General features: G+C 37.5%; 1 protein-coding gene across 11 annotated transcripts in view; it reads right to left on the bottom strand.

Annotated features, from left to right (window-relative positions):
• Positions 1-20,467, bottom strand: part of kaznb (kazrin, periplakin interacting protein b) — a 327,532-nt gene that overhangs the window by 30,347 nt on the left and 276,718 nt on the right. For all 11 annotated transcript variants that reach the window (XR_009824672.1, XM_062037865.1, XM_062037867.1 and 8 more), the window contains one exon: positions 7,947-8,153. Coding sequence is in view for 10 of the 11 variants with exons in the window: in XM_062037865.1 (XP_061893849.1) it covers positions 7,947-8,153 (207 nt within the window). In the remaining variant the exon portion in view is untranslated. The remainder of the gene's footprint in view (positions 1-7,946; positions 8,154-20,467) is intronic.

Raw genomic sequence — 20,467 nt, 5'->3', positions numbered from 1 at the left:
TTAATGAAATAATCGATAATTTGCATCCCTAACAGCTACATTTTTGTTTCATCTGACTTCACATGGACAAAGATAAGACCTTCTGGAGGAAAGTTCTGTGGTCAGATGAAACAAAAATTGAGCTGTTTGGCCACAATACCCAGCAATATGTTTGGAGGAGAAAAGGTGAGGCCTTTAATCGCAGCAACACCATGCCTACCGTCTAATAAAATTCCCGGATTTCCCATAATCCCCGTTTTCGGTGACATTTTTTCCATTTAAAATGAATTGGCCATTTTTCAACCTATTTAAACCCATTCCACCATTCCACCAAGAATTCCAGGATTTTCCACTATTTCCTGGTTTTCCAAAGCCCTATTTCCACCCTTTTTTCTGGTGACTACTCCTTCCACATTTTTCAACCCACTTCAACAGTTCCACCGTCAAAACATTCCTCTTATTTAGGACAAAAAACAAAGTTGTTTTTTAACTGGAAAAGTTCCCAGTTTTCCCGAAATTCCAGGAATTCCGTAATACCATTTCTCAATTCAACATGTTACTACTTCAACATTTCCCAACCGATTTGAAAAATTCCAACACCAACTATTTCAACTCATTCAGACCTTTCAAGTTTTTTACCATTTTGAAAAAAATTCCCACTTTTCCCGAAAAACTCCTTTTTGGAAATTGGGACATTCTTCAAAGTTCCACAACTCCCACATTCTTCATCTGATTCAAATTGTTCCAACTTCAAAATATTCCGTCTGTTTAGGAATTGTGTGCTCTACTTACACAATTTAAAAAAAATAAAAATCCAGGAGTTCAGTTCAACTTCAGCATTGGAACATTCACACACACCTCATTTTTTAGTTTTATTATCGTTGTTCTCTTGGAATATGTTATTTTCAATTGTAATATTTGTATCTATCATTTTCATGTATTGATATGTTTAAGTCTTTAATTGACATTTTTAAAACAAAGCACAATTAATACCAAAACTCCAAGCTTTAATAATTACTTTTTTTCCACAGTAATAGCATAGAACATTTAATTGTTTGTATGCATTTATTTTTATCTAACCATTAAATCATTATATGTATAATTTTCTGATTTATTTAGCTTTCATTTTAATGTTTTATTTCATTTATATTGATCTATTTATTGATTTGTTGAATTATTTAAATGACATTTTTAGTATTTGTATTTAATGTAATTTTATTTATTTAATCAGTTAATTATATAAAAAATAGACTGAGATGTGCCGTAAAAGCACAAATACAAAGCAAAATAATAGAATAAAAAAATAAATGTTTAGCATTTAAAAAAAAAAATATATATATATTTTTTTTTACAGTAATGGCAGCAATTATTTCATTTTCATATATTTTTTCAATGAATTGTGTGTATAAATATTTATAATACTTATTTTTATTTAGCTATCCATCTTTTTTAAAATATTCTTATTTTTAAATAAATAATATTTTAAATCTGTTGACGAGCTTGGTAGGACAAAATAAAGCACAATTAATACCAAAACTCCAAGCTTTAATAATTACTTCTTTTCCACAGTAATAGCATAGAACATTTAATTGTTTGTATGCATTTATTTGTATCTAATCATTCAATAATTATATGTATAATTTTCTGATTTACTTAGCTATCATTTTAATGTTTTATTTAATTTATTTTGATCTATTTATTGATTTGTTGAAATATTTAATTGACATTTTTAGTTTTTGTATTTAATGTAATTTTATTTATTTAATCACTTATTTATATAAAAAATAGACTGAGATGTGCCAAAAAAAACACAAATAAAAAGCAAACTAAGATAAAAAAAAATAATTTTTTGCATTTAAATTTTTTTTACAGTAATGGCAGCAATTATTTCATTTTCATATTTTTTTTATTAATTGTGTGTATAAATATTTATATTACTTATTTTTATTTACCTATCAATTTTTTGTAAAAAATATTCTTATTTTTAAATAAATAATATTTTAAAATATTGTTATTTTTGTCATTTTTATTGAATTTGTTCTTGTTTATTTTGTTATCTAAAGACTTAGCTATCATTTTAATCTTTAATTTAATTTATTTTGATCTATTTATTGATTTGTTGAATTGTTTGATTGACATTTTTGGTATTTGTATTTAATGTAGCTTTATTTATTTAATCAGTTATTTAAATAAAAATAGATTGAGATGTGCCGTAAAAGCACAATTAAAAAGCAAAGTAATCGAATAATAAAGTAAATTTTTTGCATTTAAATTTATTTCATTTTTTTTTTTACAGTAATGGCAGCAATTATTTCATTTTCATATTTTTTTTAATTAATTGTGTGTATTTAAATATTTATAAAGTTATTTGTATTTACCTATCCATCTTTTTTCAAATATTCTTCCAGCAGATAGCAGAAGGTACACAACTAAACAGTGCATCCAGCTGCTATATATACAACTTTTTGGGGTATTTTGTTGTTTAAAACTGTGGGAATTGCCCAAAGTGCAGACTCTAAGCCTGAATGTGCAGCAGAAAGCCACAAGGGGGCACTGCAAGGACCCCCCATGACTGTCCTAAGGAAAAGAAACATGGCGTTGTGATTAAAAATAATCCAACTCTCCACTTTGTAAAACTGCACCTCACGTGAAATATGCCGATGTCAGCATTCCTTCCATGTCAAGCGCTCGCCTTCCATTCATATTTGATCCTCCACATTCCAAACCTGTTTAGTTACACAACACACTACCAGGCCATCATCATCGACACACTGTTGCCTAACTGGATCGAAACTGTGCCGTGTTGCGTAACGTCTCGGCTTGTTTTGTCCTGCTCTGAAACAATCCTAATTGGCGTCTGCATCAATATGGAGCATTAATATTTCAAGAGAACGCTCCCATACGTTGATACGTTTGACGTCGGAAAGCAGGAAACTCGTCTGTTCTGGGGCCAAAAATAAACACCTTCGTTAACTGTGCAGGCAATGTTTTAAGTAAACAACAAGTGCAGTATGTTTCTGTTCTGTGTGAATGACACTGAAGCAAAGCAGGGGGGACAAAGACAACAATTTTGCAGCATAACAAAGGCGAGGCAGTGTCTGTCTGCAATGCAAAGTTGCAAGCAACTGTTTCAGTATTCTCCACACGCAACTTTGTATTATCTGATTGCAGGATGCGGCATCGCTGTGTGAAAGTGCGCATAGTTGCAGCTATATCCCGCTTTGCCCTTGTTCTGTGTACAAGGCATAGGTCCGCCACAGTACATTTTACCAGCACTTATTTTCTCCTGCCCTGATGTGGTGGAAGCAAATGTCACCGTCCCACAAGTGTTTGACACACCAGACGGTCACAACCAATGTTCCCTCTAATTGTTCATGTGTGTGAGCAAACGCAAAAACTCCCTGAGCATTCAGTGGAGCCCATGTGAGCGAGGTCAGACGTGCACACTGTGGCTACACCAGCAGCACACCGTTCCCAAACCTGACTAAATAACAAGTTCAATCTCCATCCATCCATCTATTTCCTACCGCTTGCCCCTTTCGGGGTCGCGGGGGGTGCTGGAGCCTATCTCAGTCGCATTCGGGCGGAAGGCGGGGTACACCCTGGACAAGTCGCCACCTCATCGCAGGGCCAACACAGATAGACAGACAACATTCTCTTATTATTACAATCAAATGACAGCAGTCATTTCCATTTGTAATAGAAGTGTTTAGGCCCACTTACAATGACAATAACAACAAATATTGTTTTTCATGAACTGTGTACTTGTATTGTTTGTCCGGGTGGAGGTCCTGCTTTGGAAATAATGTGTACCCCTTTCAGACATTGCATTTAGTTCCCATTAAAACATTCACATGTTGCACAATGAGATGTAAGCAGGGGATCATGTGTACATTCCTGCAACTTCCTGTTTGTAAAAAATATATTTTTATTAGTATTTATTTAATATACTAACATCATTTCATGATTAATATTTATAAATTAAGATTCCTAATAAATGACACTAGAATAAGCACACATTTGATTGGTAAATCATAGTGTACCGACCTGGAATGGCACTTTATGTGTGGTGTTGGAGTTGTCCGACTTTTTGTGTGGCTGTAAACGCATCACTGGCTAAGTGCCATATGTGCATGTGTTGGCGCAAGTGAGAAAGAGCGAGCGGCTGCTGTTGATATAACAAAGTTGCTTTTGGTCTTGTTTGTATTGCAGAAAATGACCATTTTTGTTAGATATAATTTTTTTTACTAATGTTTTTGGTGATGTGTTTATAGCCGACAATAAAGAGTTTTGCTCAGTGAAGTGATCGATGGAATTCATGTCCTCAAAGCGTCTCGACAGACGTTACAATATTTGAACAAGGATGACGAAAAGTGTTTTCTCTGTCGTGTCCATGTCGTGTCAAAAATTGTTATGCGCTTATTTTTTTATTTGATTTTGTGCGTGGCATAGATTTGCCGTGCGCAGAGGACGCTTGAGCAGTGCGCATTTGCACAGGCGCGCACCTTAGAGGGAACGTTGGTCACAACCACTAATAATATCATTGCAGAATGCCGTGCTGCAGCAAGATCCTGGTCTGCGGAGTTCTGTGTAAAAGGCCCAGGCGGAAAAACGCCGGATTTACAGTTATTGCTCTGATGCGGCTATTTTGAAAATTAGGGATGGTGTATACGGCCTAAAATTTGTGTTGCGATATATATTGCAGCCTCCTCCAATATATATCACCTTATTTGGTATGGAAATTATAATACAAAAAACCCAAAACCAGTGAAGTTGGCATGTTGTGTAAATGGTAAATAAAAAGAGAATAAAATGATTTGCAAATCCATTTCAACCTGTATTCAATTGAATAGACTGCAAAGACAAGATACTTAACGTTTGAACTGGAAAACATTGTTATTTTTTGCAAATATTGGCTCATTTGGAATTTGATGCCTGCAACGTGTTTTTAAAAAAAAGCTGGCACAAGTGGCAAAAAAGACTGAGAAAGTTGAGGAATGCTCATCAAACACACTTATTTGGAACATCCCACAGGTGAACAGGCTAATTGGGAACAGGTGGGTGCCATGATTGGGTATAAAAGCAGCTTCCATGAAAGGATGGGGCGAGCGTCTCCACTTTATGAACAAATGCGTGAGCAAATTGTCCAACAGTTTAAGAACAACATTTCTCAACGAGCTATTGCAAGGAATTTCGGGATTTCAGTGTTATAACTTCACCTTTATCGTTAGTTTTTAAGCCAAAATGCGTCCGTTCTCCCTTTTCTGTCTACACACTGTGTCTGCTCGTAAGTACTCTGTGATTGTGCGCTGCCGAACATGCTCCTCTGCTGGTAAACAAGCAATGACACGACGTGACGACGACGGGGGGGTGGGCAACCAGTACTTTTCAGAGGCGGTATAGTACCGAATATGATTCATTAGTATCGCGGTACTATACCAGGGCCGGCCCGTGGCATAGGCCGTATAGGCAAATGCTAAGGGCGCCGTCCATCAGGGGGCGCCACGCCAGTGCCACAAATGTTGGAGAAAAAAAAAAAATAAAATAAAAGTTGGTACTATTATTTCTAAATACAAAAAATAATCCCACGTTAATTAAAATGCAAAGTAAAGCCTATTTAATAGAAATATTATTTGTTACAACATTACGCCCCCCCCCCCTCGCCCCGCACGGTGCGCCCCCTCCCTTCCCGTATCAAAAAATCAACACGAGATGTCCAAACGGCCAAAACTGTCAGGTGCCCAGGGAAGAAAAAATAGAAAAGAGGAGGAGGAGAAACGAGAAAAAGACAGAGGTAGTAGCAGGTCGGTAACGTTAGCCTACATGAAATTATTTGTCTGTTACAGAATGTGATAGTAACCTGGCTTTTTAGCATTAAGCTAATGCTACATGATTCGGCAATTGCTAATCAATAAATAGCTAGTTCTGTTTTAACGTCGGGTTAATACTGTGGAGGGGGCTAAATTGTTATGGAAAATAATAATGTAACGTTAGGTAATTACAGTACTCCCACCTTACATTCCTCAGGGACATTTGTATTAGATCGTTTAAGCCGGTGTTTTGTTCACATTGTTATTGCCTTCTGGTTAGCTAATGTTTGCCCTGCAGGTAATAGTCACTTTTCCACCCCTTTATATATTAGGTATAGTTGTAAGCCTAGTTGTTAAAGTGCACATCATTAATGTTAATTAAAGGCCTACTGAAAGCCACTACTACCGACCACGCAGTCTGATAGTTTATATATCAATGATGAAATCTTAACATTGCAACACATGCCAATACGGCCGGGTTAACTTATAAAGTGACATTTAAAATTTCCCGGGAAATATCCGGCTGAAACGTCGCGGTATGATGACGTATGCGCGTGACGAAGTCAGTTTAACGGAAGTTGTGGTACCCCGTAGAATCCTATACAAAAAGCTCTGTTTTCATTTCATAATTCCACAGTATTCTGGACATCTTTTGCAATTTGTTTAATGAACAATGAAGGCTGCAAAGAAGACAGTTGTAGGTGGGATCGGTGTATTAGCAGCGGACTACAGCAACACAACCAGGAGGACTTTGTTGGAGAGCAGACGCGCTAGCCGCCGACCTCACCTTGACTTCCTACGTCTCCGGGCCGCCAAACGCATCGGGTGAAGTCCTTCGTCCTTCCGCCGATCGCTGGAACGCAGGTGAGCACGGGTGTTGATGAGCAGATGAGGGCTGGCTGGCGTAGGTGGAGAGCTAATGTTTTTAGCATAGCTCTGTGCGGTCCGGTTGCTAAGTTGCTAAGTTAGCTTCAATGGCGTCGTTAGCACAGCATTGTTAACCTTCGCCAGCCTGGAAAGCATTAACCGTAATAGTATTGTTGATTTTCTATCCATCCTTCCAGTCAGGGGTTTATTTTTTTGTTTCTATATGCAGTTAAAGCATGATGCTATCACGTTAGCTCGTAGCTAAAGCATTTCGCCGATGTATTGTCGTGGAGATAAAAGGCACTGAATGTCCATTTCGCGTTCTCGACTCTCATTTTCAAGAGGATATAGTATCCGAGGTGGTTTAAAATACAAATCCGTGATCCACAATAGAAAAAGGAGAGAGTGTGGAATCCAATGAGCCAGCTTGTACCTAAGTTACGGTCAGAGCGAAAAAAGATACGTCCATCACTGCCTCTCAAGTCCTTCACTGTAACGTTCCTCATCCACGAATCTTTCATCCTCGCTCAAATTAATGGGGTAATCGTCACTTTCTCGCTCCTAATATCTCTCGCTCCATTGTAAACAACGGGGAATTGTGAGCAGCACTACCGCTTGTGACGTCACGCTACTTTCGGTAGGGGCAAGGTTTTTTTTTTATCAGTGAGCAAAAGTTGCGAACTTTATCGTCGATTTTCTCTACTAAATCCTTTCAGCAAAAATATGGCAATATCGCGAAATGATCAAGTATGACACATAGAATGGATCTGCTATTCCCGTTTAAATAAAAAAAAATTCATTTCAGTAGGCCTTTAAGCAATATCACATGAGAGGGAATGCTGTTTTTTAATTTGAGCGGTTAAAGATAATCATAACATAACATTCTCATATAATATGTTAATTTGCTTTCTTTAAGTAAAAAAAAAAGGTCAAAGACAAAGCTATTCGGTTTCTTGTGAGTATATACACTTCACTGCCGGGCGCCAGATTGGTTAGGGCCAGGCCTGTACTATACTAATACCGGTATAGCATAAAACCCTACATTGCATATATATCTGATTTATTTCCACTTATGAAAGAGGCCTGGGTCGGATACACAAAATTTGGAATTGCACTGTTCACACTGACATGAAAAAGTCTGATACATGGGCCAAAAAATTGGAATTGACCTTCAGTGTGAACAAGGCCTATGATTACGTCTCAATGGGGTTACAACTTACAAGTGTGTTAGGTCAGAACCGGAGTCGCAGAAAGTCACAAAAAAAACAAAGAAAAAGCAAGCACTCTGACCTTGTAAGGCCTCCTTGGCGCGGTCCAACTCCTGCTCCTTGTCGCCCAGCTGAGCCCGGAGCTCCGCGGCAGAGAGCAGGCCGGTGGTGGTGCCTCCTCCTCCTCCTCCTTGGGACTGATCCTGCAGATCTTTGCCCAGCATGTCCTTCATTTGCCTCAGCAGTTGGACCTCTTCCTGCAGCTGGGCCACCTCCTCGTGCAACAACACTGGTGGACACACACAACAATCTATGGTCACACTGCTGGTCAATTCAGACTTTTTTTTTTTTAGAACATTCTACACAATTTTTCATGTAATGGCGAAAAGTACAATTATGATTGTTCCCAAACCCAACCCAGGCCACTTTCGTATGTGTATTGAAAACCGACTGCAATCTGAACGTTCAAGTTGCGTTTATCCGACCTACCGTCGCAATTCTTTTCCAAAACAGACAGGTGCAAAAAAAGGTAAATGGTGGAAAAAGGAGCAGAAAACAGGGACGAAAATAGAATGTTTTAGGATTGATTAAAATATAGAAGGATTCTCCTGAATCAGGAGTCGGCAATCCAAAATGTTGAAGGAGCCATATTGGACCAAAAATACTAAAACAAATATGTCTGGAGCCACAAAAAATTAAGCCATATTACATACAGATAGTGTGTCATGAGATATAAATTGAAATAAGAGGACTTAAAGGAAACTAAATGACCTCAAATATACCTACAAATGAGGCATAATGATGCAATATGTACAAACAGCCTCAATAGCATGTTAGCATCGATTAGCTTGCAGTCATGCAGTGACCAAATATGCCCGATTAGCACTCCACACAAGTCAATAACATCAACAAAACTCACCTTTGTGCACTCACGCACAACATTAGAAGTTTGGTGGACAAAATGAGACAGAAAAAGAAGTGGCATAAAACACGTCCTAGAAAGTCAGAGAAAGTTGTACATGTAAACCAGGGGTCACCAACCTTTTTGAAACCAAGAGCTACTTTTTGGGTACTGATTAATGCGAAGGGCTACCAGTTTGATACACACTTAAATAAATTACCAGAAATGGCCGAATTTGCTCAATTTACCTTTAACTCTATGTTATTATTAATAATTAATGATATTTACAGTTAATTGAACGGTTTAAAAGAGGAGAAAACACGAAAAAAATGACAATTACATTTTGAAACATAGTTTATCTTCAATTTCGACTCTTTAAAATTCAAAATTCAACCGAAAAAAAGAAGAGAAAAACTAGCTAATTCGAATCTTTTTGAAAAAATTAAAAAAATAATTTATGGAACATCATTAGTAATTTTTCCTGATTAAGAATAATTTTAGAATTTTGATGACATGTTTTAAATAGGTTAAAATCCAATCTGCACTTTGTTAGAATATATAACAAATTGGACCAAGCTATATTTCTAACAAAGACAAATCATTTTTTCTTCTAGATTTTCCAGAACAAAAATTTTAAAAGAAATTCAAAAGACTTTGAAATAAGATTTAAATTTGATTCTACAGATTTTCTAGATTTGCCAGAATAATTTTTTTGAATTTTAATAATAATAAGTTTGAAGAAATATTTCACAAATATTCTTTGTCGAAAAAACAGAAGCTAAAATGAAGAATTAAATTAAAATGTATTTATTATTCTTTACAATAGAAAAAATAAATTTACTTGAACAGTGATTTAAATTGTCAGGAAAGAAGAGGAAGGAATTTAAAAGGTAAAAAGGTATATGTGTTTAAAAATCCTAAAATCATTTTTAAGGTTGTATTTTTTCTCTAAAATTGTCTTTCTGAAAGTTATAAGAAGCAAAGTAAAAAAATTAAAGAATTTATTTAAACAAGTGAAGACCAAGTCTTTAAAATATTTTCTTGGATTTTCAAATTCTATTTGAGTTTTGTCTCTCTTAGAATTAAAAATGTCGGGCAAAGCGAGACCAGCTTGCTAGTAAATAAATAACATTTAAAAAATAGAGGCAGCTCACTGGTAAGTGCTGCTATTTGAGCTATTTTTAGAACAGGCCAGCGGGCTACTCATCTGGTCCTTACGGGCTACTTGGTGCCCGCGGGCACCGCGTTGGTGACCCCTGATGTAAACAAACTACGGTGAGTTCAAGGACCGCCAAAATTAGTAGGACAAAACAGCGCTCGCCAAATACTTGAATCAGTGAAGCATGTTTAATATAAACAGTGTGATTTATAACAATTAGGGAGGTTTGTGTCATGTTTGTCCTCCTACAGAAACCATATTAAAACAAAAAATATATATTTTTCCCCCTCATCTTTTACCATTTTTCATACATTTTTGAAAAAGCTCCAGAGAGCCACTAGGGCTGCGCTATGCGGCTCTAGAGCCGCGGGTTGCCGACCCCCGTCCTAAGTGTATCCTTGCTCATCCATGTGGACTGGACACTGACCGAGAGTTGGTGGGCGGCCGGGGGTGGAGTTGGCTCTCTTGGTTGCTTTGTTGGGTCTGCTCCTGTCTCTGGCCATGCTCCACCCACCCCAGCAGACGATGGCGTGGAACACCGCAGAGGCCACCACAGTGTATATGTTTTTTTTTTTTTAAATGTATTTATTTTGTTGTTGTTGTTTTACTTTTGTGGCTGCATCAGCTCTGCTCTTTTATTGTCCTTTGTGTTCTTTGATATTTCCCTCTTACACACATTTTTATGTGTGCTATGGCTATGAGGGTTTTTTTTCTTTTCCTTGGTCTCAGTCTGGACCCCCTCTAGACTGAATTTTTTATTTTTTTTGTTCCGTTTTGTCTCCCTGTAATGTTTGTCTGCTCTTGAATGGGATTGTGCTGAAAATCTTAATTTCCCCTCGGGGATTAATAAAGTATTTCTGATTCTGAAGTGTAGTAAGTCGACTTACGTTATGAATGTCACCCCGCTCGTCCGTATTTACGTAGCAACAAGTGCCCCAAACACAAACTACCATTGCTAAAATTCTTGCCCTATTCCTTAATCTCCAACGTCAAATAATAACTGTTGATTTTGGCAGTACAGACGTCTTAAAAGTGCCATAAATGGGAGATTTCAATACTAATGTTTTGATATTGACACATCTCATTTGTGCATAAATTATTAGGTTACCCTAAAGAGCAGGCCTGGGCAATTATTTTGACTCGAGGGCCAAATTTTGAGAAAAAATGTGTCTGGGGGCCCGTATATCTATTTTTAGGAACACTAATACAAAACCTCACAATAATGTCTGATTGAATGCGAAGAACATTATGACAGACCGCCTTAAAAATCGGAATAGAATTTTAAATTTTTTTCACTGAATGAGACACCCAGAATGTACATGAAAGTAAAGAATGTGGGATTTACAATATTAACTACGAACGATAAAACACTGAATATTGACAACATATGAACGTCACACCCCCTCTCGATCGACATGTTTTACAATCAAGCTAAACGCAACAAAAATGCAACAAACAGTGAATAATGAACGCGAAGGGTAAAAACCCCCAACCTTTAATCTGATGTATCTGATATATCACTAAGCTTTAGAACTTTGTTGTAAAAATCTCCTTTGGCGTCTGTCCCTGACACCCACATTTCAGGCTGGCCACTCTGGAAACACTCTGTGGAAACACTCCCCACCCACACTGCTTGGTGCCTCGTTTGAGGTGCTGTGACTTAGATTACCATAGTAACTAATTACATTACCATAATAATTAGTATATCATGCAAAAGCACAGATTCCAACCATTGAAATACTTTGTATAGTTCAAGACTTACGGTCATTTGAAAACATCACTGCACATCATAATGGCAGCTACAGTTTCCATCTTAAAGATCTAAAAAAATTATTTGGGAATGTCCGGCGGGCCAGATTGAAAATCTTAAAGGGCCTTAATTTGCCCAGGTCTGCTTAAGACAGTTACGTACACTACCGTTCAAAAGTTTGGGGTCACTAAGGCTGCAGCTAACGATTATTTTTCTATCGATTAATCTATAGATTATTTTTTCGATTAATCGGTTAATCTATAGATTATTTTTTCGATTAATCTATAGATTATTTTTCCTTTTACCGATTATTTTTTTATTCAAAATGAAGATAAAAAAATAAATGTAGGCCCGTTTTTTCAAAAGGCATGGCTTTTATTTACAAAAAAAAAGAAGTATGGCCACTCAGTCAACATTGACAACAACATGACTAAATATTCTGTAACAATGTAAACATTTAAAACTTTTAACATTTAACAAAATTAAAAGTAGCTTATTTGCTTTTTAATGTGCAAATATAAAAGTCAACATCCAGTGCAAATCTTAATATTCTGCAATAGTATAAGCATTTCAAAAGTAAGTTGCTTATTTTGCTTTAAAATGTGCAAAACTAAAGATAAACATCCAATACAAAAAAGTGTAAAACAAAATATTCTGTAACAACAGTGTAAACATTTCAACAAAAGTGAAAGTATTGCTTATTTGCTAAAATGTGCAAAAATAAAGATAAACATCCAATACAAAAAAGTGCCAATCTAAATATTCTGGAGCACTGTAAACATTAAGTATTGCTTTTAAAATGTGCAAAAAAAACATCCAGTCCAACACAGTACACAATAACCAATTCTACTCATTCCAGTGAGTGTCTAACAGTTGTAATGAAGAAAGGTTAGCATGTTTACATGCTTTGGTTCTTTTCTTGTTTACAATATTCCCAGCAGCTGAAAATAGGCGCTCAGAAGGGGTCGATGTGGCTGGAACTGAGAGCTAATTAGCCTTCACCTCAAGCCAGGATTGCGAGCGAGCTGAGCTGCAGTTTAAGTTTCTAGAAGGTCAACGGGCTCATAGTGATGTTACTAGTAGTTGACTGGGAGGTGTTTATTATCATTAAGTCCGCTGCCTGATGCTCACCTGCTAAACACCTATCTGCTCCACGCTGAAGCGCTGACTACATGCGCTCTGAATACGCACTGCTGATTGGCTGATAATGCTTCGTGTGTACCAATCAGATGGTTGTGTGGGTGGGACAATGCTGCGTGTGTACCAATCAGATGGTTGTGTGGTTGGGACAATGCTGCGTGCTGAGACAGAGGCAGACGGAGCAAAGCAGCTTGTTAAGACTTTAGCTTTAGCTTAGAACTCGTTCGGTACACCCCCGTACCGAACCGAAAGCCCCGTACCGAAACGGTTCAATACAAAACACGTACCGTTACACCCCTAGCAGATACAAATGACACATTCATGTTTTTGTGTAATGATGACAACGTATGCTCGCGCGGACGATTGACTAGTTGATGGTTTTCTTTTCAAATGTTCGTTCATAGCCGTTGTGCTGCTATGATAAGCCATTTCCGCTCGACACAGTGTGCATACAACAACATTATTAGGCCGTTTATTGAAATACTCCCACACTTTTGACCACTTTTGGCATACTTTTCCCCCCTCGCTCGCACCGCTCGCATCGTCTTCTTTGATCGTCTGCTTTGCGCTTCGCCATGACGGTAGTGTGACGTCATTATGCGACGCGTCGACGCACAAAAACGGCGTCGACGTATTTACGTAACCGATGACGTCGACTACGTCGACGCGTCGTTTCAGCCTTAGGGGTCACCCAAACAATTTTGTGGAATAGCCTTCATTTCTAAGAACAAGAATAGACTGTCGGGTTTCAGATGAAAGTTCTCTTTTTCTGGCCATTTTGAGCGTTTAATTGACCCCACAAATGTGATGCTCCAGAAACTCAATCTGCTCAAAGGAAGGTCAGTTTTGTAGCTTCTGTAATGAGCTAAACTGTTTTCAGATGTGTGAACATGATTGCACAAGGGTTTTCTAATCATCAATTAGCCTTCTGAGCCAATGAGCAAACACATTGTACCATTAGAACACTGGAGTGATAGTTGCTGGAAATGGGCCTCTATACACCTATGTAGATATTGCACCAAAAACCAGACATTTGCAGCTAGAATAGTCATTTACCACATTAGCAATCTATAGAGTGTATTTCTTTAAAGTTAAGACTAGTTTAAAGTTATCTTCATTGAAAAGTACAGTGCTTTTCCTTCAAAAATAAGGACATTTCAATGTGACCCCAAACTTTTGAACGGTAGTGTATATGATTACAAAGTACATACTGTACTGTTTATGTGTTGAAGTACCCTTTAAAAAGTTGAAATCCACCTCAAACGACAAGTTAGTGGTTGCCAAAGTGATTCAAAATAACATTTTGATATTCACACATCTCATCTGTGCATAGCCTAAGGTTATTCTAGTATATTATGCACACACAGACGGTCAATATCAAAATATTACTTTTAATCAGTTATTGGCAACCAAGAACACATTGATGTAATTAATACATCCAAACCACTAATTAATATTTAGCATGTGCATGAACAAAGATCAGTTCATATTGTATGTAGCAGGTTTTAGAGTAAAAACAGTCCTTCAGAATCTCATTAATATTATAAAAATTGGCCAACTCTTTCATTTTTCCGATACGACAAAGGCTTAAATAATTTCAAAGACATATCCTTACAATAAGCAGGGATATAAAGTGTTTGTCTTGCATGTAGTAATAAGTCGTGGACAGACGAAGCACCAGCGTGCAGCTTTAACAAGCGGGAATCAGTTTTTGGCAGGGACCCCCCCTGAAAAAATGCAATGCACCCGCTTAACTGTTGCCTTTAAAATTACAGTCTAAAACACATTTGCCAATACAAACAAGTGTCAAATAATGATATTTGCAAATTACTTGCAGATATAAAGTCTCCAAGGCAGAAGCAACTAAAGTTCCTTGGGTGAATAATGTAAACCCACTACACCAGTAGTTTTTAGCGCTTCCATAGCGAGATACAAGTTAGAATTAGAGATTAATTGCTTTAAAATGTAATATCGGAAATTATCGGTATCGTTTTGTTTTTTTATCGGTATCGTTTTAAATTTTTTTTAATTTAATTTAATTTTTTTTATTATATCCACATAAAAAACACAAGATACACTTACAATTAGTGCACCAACCCAAAAAACCTCCCTCCCCCATTTACACTCATTCACACAAAAGGGTTGTTTCTTTCTGTTATTAATATTCTGGTTCCTACATTATATATCAATATATATCAATACAGTCTGCAAGGGATACAGTCCGTAAGCACACATGATTGTGCGTGCTGCTGGTCCACTAATAATACTAACCTTTAACAGTTAATTTTACTCATTTTCATTAATTACTAGTTTCTATGTAACTGTTTTTATATTGTTTTACTTTCTTTTTTATTCAAGAAAATGTTTTTAATTTATTTATCTTATTTTATTTTATAATTTTTTTTAAAAATGACCTTATCTTCACCATACCTGGTTGTCCAAATCAGGCATAATAATGTGTTAATTCCACGACTGTATAAATCAGTATCGGTTGATATCGGTATCGGTAATTAAAGAGTTGGACAATATCGGAATATCGGATATCGGCAAAAAGCCATTATCGGACATCCCTAGTTAGAATTTTACACCACTTTATATTAGAAATGGCACCAGCAGAGGGTGAATGCCCCATAATAAGAAGATAAAGAAAAAGAAGAAGCTTATCCACGATGGCACACCTGCACACATTTTCAGGACTAATGCAGATCCCAAATACACATCAGCAGGTACCAGAAAATAAGAAAAGTTGCTTTTGCATAATATTCTGAATTAAAAGGCCAGATAATATGTCGGCTAATGGGTGCCATTTTGACAGATTTTTGAGCGCCGTGTGTAATGTTCTTTATTTTCAATGGAACAGTTAAAGTTTTGGTGTTGTTTACTGGCGTCATATTGCAGTCTACACGTACAGTCGTGGTCAAAAGTTTACATACATTTGTAAAGAACATAATGTCATGGCTGTCTTGAGTTTCCAATAATTTCTACAACTCTTATTTTTTTGTGATAGAATGATTGGAGCACATACTTGTTGAAGTATGAAGTTTGGTTCTTTTATGAATTTATTATGGGTCTACTGAAAATGTGACCAAATCTGCTGGGTCAAAAGTATACATACAGCAACGTTAATATTTGGTTACATGTCCCTTGGCAAGTTTCACTGCAATAAGGCGCTTTTGGTAGTCATCCACAAGCTTCTGGTGGAATTTTTGACCACTCCTCTTGACAAAATTGGTGCAGTTCAGCTAAATTTGTTGGTTTTCTGACATGGATTTGTTTCTTCAGCATCAGTGTTGGGTTGGTTACTGAAAACCAGTAACTAGTTACAATTACTAGTTACTTTATTTCAAAAGTAACTCAGTTACTAACTCAGTTGCTTACACCAAAAAGTAATGCGTTACTGTGAAAAGTAACTATTTAGTTACTTCTTTTCCCCCCCCTTTTTTTAAGGCTCCCATTAATGCCCTTTTAGCCTTCATTTCAGTACTGTTATTGCACTGGAGAATAATACAATATGTTGATCAACTTGACATGCATTTGCATCACTGAACTCAGAAAGCCATGTGGTCTACATACAACACACAAACAATGTGCTCTACATACAACACACAAACAATGTGCTCTACATACAACACACAAACAATGTGGTCTACATACAACACACAAACAATGTGGTCTACATACAACACACAAGCAATGTGGTCTACATACAACACACAAACAATGTGGTCTACATACAACACACAAACAATGTGGTCTACATACAACACACAAACAATGTGGTCTACATACAACACACAAGCAATGTGGTCTACATACAACACACAAACAATGTGTTCTACATACAACACACAAGCAATGTGGTCTACATACAACACACAAACAATGTGGTCTACATACAACACACAAACAATGTGGTCTACATACAACACACAAGCAATGTGGTCTACATACAACACACAAACAATGTGGTCTACATACAACACACAAACAATGTGGTCTACATACAACACACAAACAATGTGGTCTACATACAACACACAAACAATGTGGTCTACATACAACACACAAACAATGTGGTCTACATACAACACACAAACAATGTGGTCTACATACAACACACAAACAATGTGGTCTACATACAACACACAATGTGGTCTACATACAACACACAAACAATGTGCTCTACATACAACACACAAGCAATGTGCTCTACATACAACACACAAACAATGTGGTCTACATACAACACACAAGCAATGTGGTCTACATACAACACACAAACAATGTGGTCTACATACAACACACAAACAATGTGGTCTACATACAACACACAAACAATGTGGTCTACATACAACACACAAACAATGTGCTCTACATACAACACACAAACAATGTGGTCTACATACAACACACAAACAATGTGCTCTACATACAACACACAAACAATGTGGTCTACATACAACACACAAACAATGTGGTCTACATACAACACACAAACAATGTGCTCTACATACAACACACAAACAATGTGGTCTACATACAACACACAAACAATGTGCTCTACATACAACACACAAACAATGTGGTCTACATACAACACACAAACAATGTGGTCTACATACAACACACAAACAATGTGGTCTACATACAACACACAAACAATGTGGTCTACATACAACACACAAACAATGTGCTCTACATACAACACACAAACAATGTGCTCTACATACAACACACAAACAATGTGGTCTACATACAACACACAAACAATGTGCTCTACATACAACACACAAACAATGTGGTCTACATACAACACACAAGCAATGTGGTCTACATACAACACACAAACAATGTGGTCTACATACAACACACAAACAATGTGCTCTACATAAAACACACAAACAATGTGGTCTACATACAACACACAAACAATGTGGTCTACATACAACACACAAACAATGTGGTCTACATACAACACACAAACAATGTGGTCTACATACAACACACAAACAATGTGGTCTACATACAACACACAAACAATGTGGTCTACATACAACACACAAACAATGTGGTCTACATACAACACACAAGCAATGTGGACTACATACAACACACAAACAATGTGGTCTACATACAACACACAAACAATGTGGTCTACATACAACACACAAGCAATGTGGTCTACATACAACACACAAACAATGTGGTCTACATACAACACACAAACAATGTGGTCTACAGACAACACACAAACAATGTGGTCTACAGACAACACACAAAGACAAAGATATGTTTCAAAGGGCCAATTTATTTCAGGCCAGAACAAATTGACAAAACTATTTTAAATAGCTGCAACATAATGGCACTTTAACTTGAACTCTAAGTAGATAGGATCATTGATCCAAGACACAACTTACATTTAACTAAAATGTTATTTTCTTTGTGCTCGACAAAAGAAAAGTATTGAGAATGTCTCCATGTTAAAAAACTCGACTTCTGGCTTCGCCATGATGTCTTGTTAGTTGTTATGAGAGTAGCGTATGTGTGTGTGGCCCTTTAAGATATGACAGCATGAGAGGTGAGTGACGGCAGTGAGTGAGTGGGCGAGAGAGGTGAGGGAGCGGCGACAGTGAGTGCATGCTAGTGCTCTAGCTTGGTGGATGGCTGCGTGCAATAAAGTCACAAAGTTGCAACAAACCGCCGGGCTCGTCATTCACCCTCAGCTGTAAAGACCCTCTTCCGGGTAAAGTGAAGGTTGTTATACCCGAAGTACGGCTCTGGAGGCGGGGAGGCGTGCTTTCTGTGGGTGGGGGAAAGCACGCCTCTTCTTTTCCACGGGAGCGCTCCAATAAAACACACTCAGATCTTCACTTTCTAGCCGATACTACATAAAAATAACGTAAAATAACGCAGTAACGCATCATGCAGTAACGGCAACTGAGTTACTGTATATAAAAAAATAACGCGTTAGATTACTAGTTTCCGCCGAAACTAACGGCGTTACAGTAACGCGTTACTTAGTAACGCGTTAAGCCCAACACTGTTCAGCATTGTCCACACGTTTAAGTCAGGACTTTGGGAAGGCCATTCTAAAACCTTAATTCTAACCTGATTTAGCCATTCCTGTACCACTTTTGACGTGTGTTTGGGGTCATTGTCCTGTTGGAACACCCAACTGCGCCCAAGACCCAACCTCCGGGATTTTAGGTTGTCCTGAAGAATTTGGAGGTAATCCTCCTTTTTCATTGTCCCATTTACTCTCTGTAAAGCACCAGTTCCATTGGCAGCAAAACAGGCCCAGAGCATAATACTACCACCACCATGCTTGACGGTAGGAATGGTGTTCCTGGGATTAGAGGCCTCATCCTTTTCTCCTCCAAACATATTACTGGGTATTGTGGCCAAACAGCTCAATTTTTGTTTGATCTGACATCACATGGACATGGATTAAGAGGAATGTTTGGACGGTGGAACGGTTGAAGTGGGTTGAAAAATGTGGAAGGAGTAGTCGCCAGAAAAAAAGGGTGGAAAACCAGGAATTGTGTAAAAAACTGGATTTTTTTGTGGAATGGTGGAATGTGTTTGAATAGGTTGAAAAATGGCCAATTCATTTTAAATGGGAAAAAATGTCCCAGAAAACGGGAATTATGGGAAATCCGGGAATTTTTTTAGACGGTAGGCATGGTGTTGCTGGGATTAAAGGCCTCACCTTTTCTCCTCCAAACATATTACTGGGTATTGTGGCCAAACAGCTCAATTTTAGTTTCATCTGACCACAGAACTTTCCTCCAGAAGGTCTTATCTTTGTCCATGTGATGTCAGATGAAACAAAAATTGGTTGGTGTTGTTTACTTGAGTCATACCTACTCATTGGCCTAGTGCGGGGGTCGGCAACCCGCGGCTCTAGAGCCGCATGCGGCTCTTTAGCGCCGCCCTAGTGGCTCTCTGGAGATTTTTCAAAAATGTATGAAGAATGGAAAAAGATGAGGGGGAAAAAATCTATTTTTTTGTTTTAATATGGTTTCTGTAGGAGGACAAACATGACACAAACCTCCCCAATTGTTATAAATCACACTGTTTATATTAAACATGCTTCACTGATTCGAGTATTTGGCGAGCGCCGTTTTGTCCTACTAATTTTGGCGGTCCTTGAACTCACCGTATAGTTTGTTTCCATGTATAACTTTCTCCGACTTTCTAGGACGTGTTTTATGCCACTTCTTTTTCTGTCTCATTTTGTCCACCAAGCTTTTAACGTTGTGCACAAAGGTGAGTTTTGTTGATGTTATTGACTTGTGTGGAGTGCTAATCAGACATATTTGGTCACTGCATGACTGCAAGCTAATCGATGCTAACATGCTATTTAGGCTAGCGATATGTACATATTGCATCATTATGCCTCATTTGTAGCTATATTTGAGCTAATTTAGTTTCCTTTAAGTCATCTTAATTAAATGTATATCTCATGACACATGTAAATATGGCTTTTAATTTTTTGCGGCTCCAGACAGATTTGTTTTTGTATTTTTGGTCCAATATGGCTCTTTCAACATTTTGGGTTGCCGACCCCTGGCCTAGTGGTTAGAGTGTCCGCCCTGAGATCGGTAGGTTGTGAGTTCAAACCCCGACCGAGTCATACCAAAGACTATAAAA

This window comes from Entelurus aequoreus, linkage group LG26, assembly GCF_033978785.1.
Source record: "Entelurus aequoreus isolate RoL-2023_Sb linkage group LG26, RoL_Eaeq_v1.1, whole genome shotgun sequence".
NCBI lineage: Eukaryota > Metazoa > Chordata > Actinopteri > Syngnathiformes > Syngnathidae > Entelurus > Entelurus aequoreus.
The sequence above is the reverse complement of the archived record's forward strand: the minus strand, read 5'-3'. Positions and strand labels throughout refer to the sequence as shown.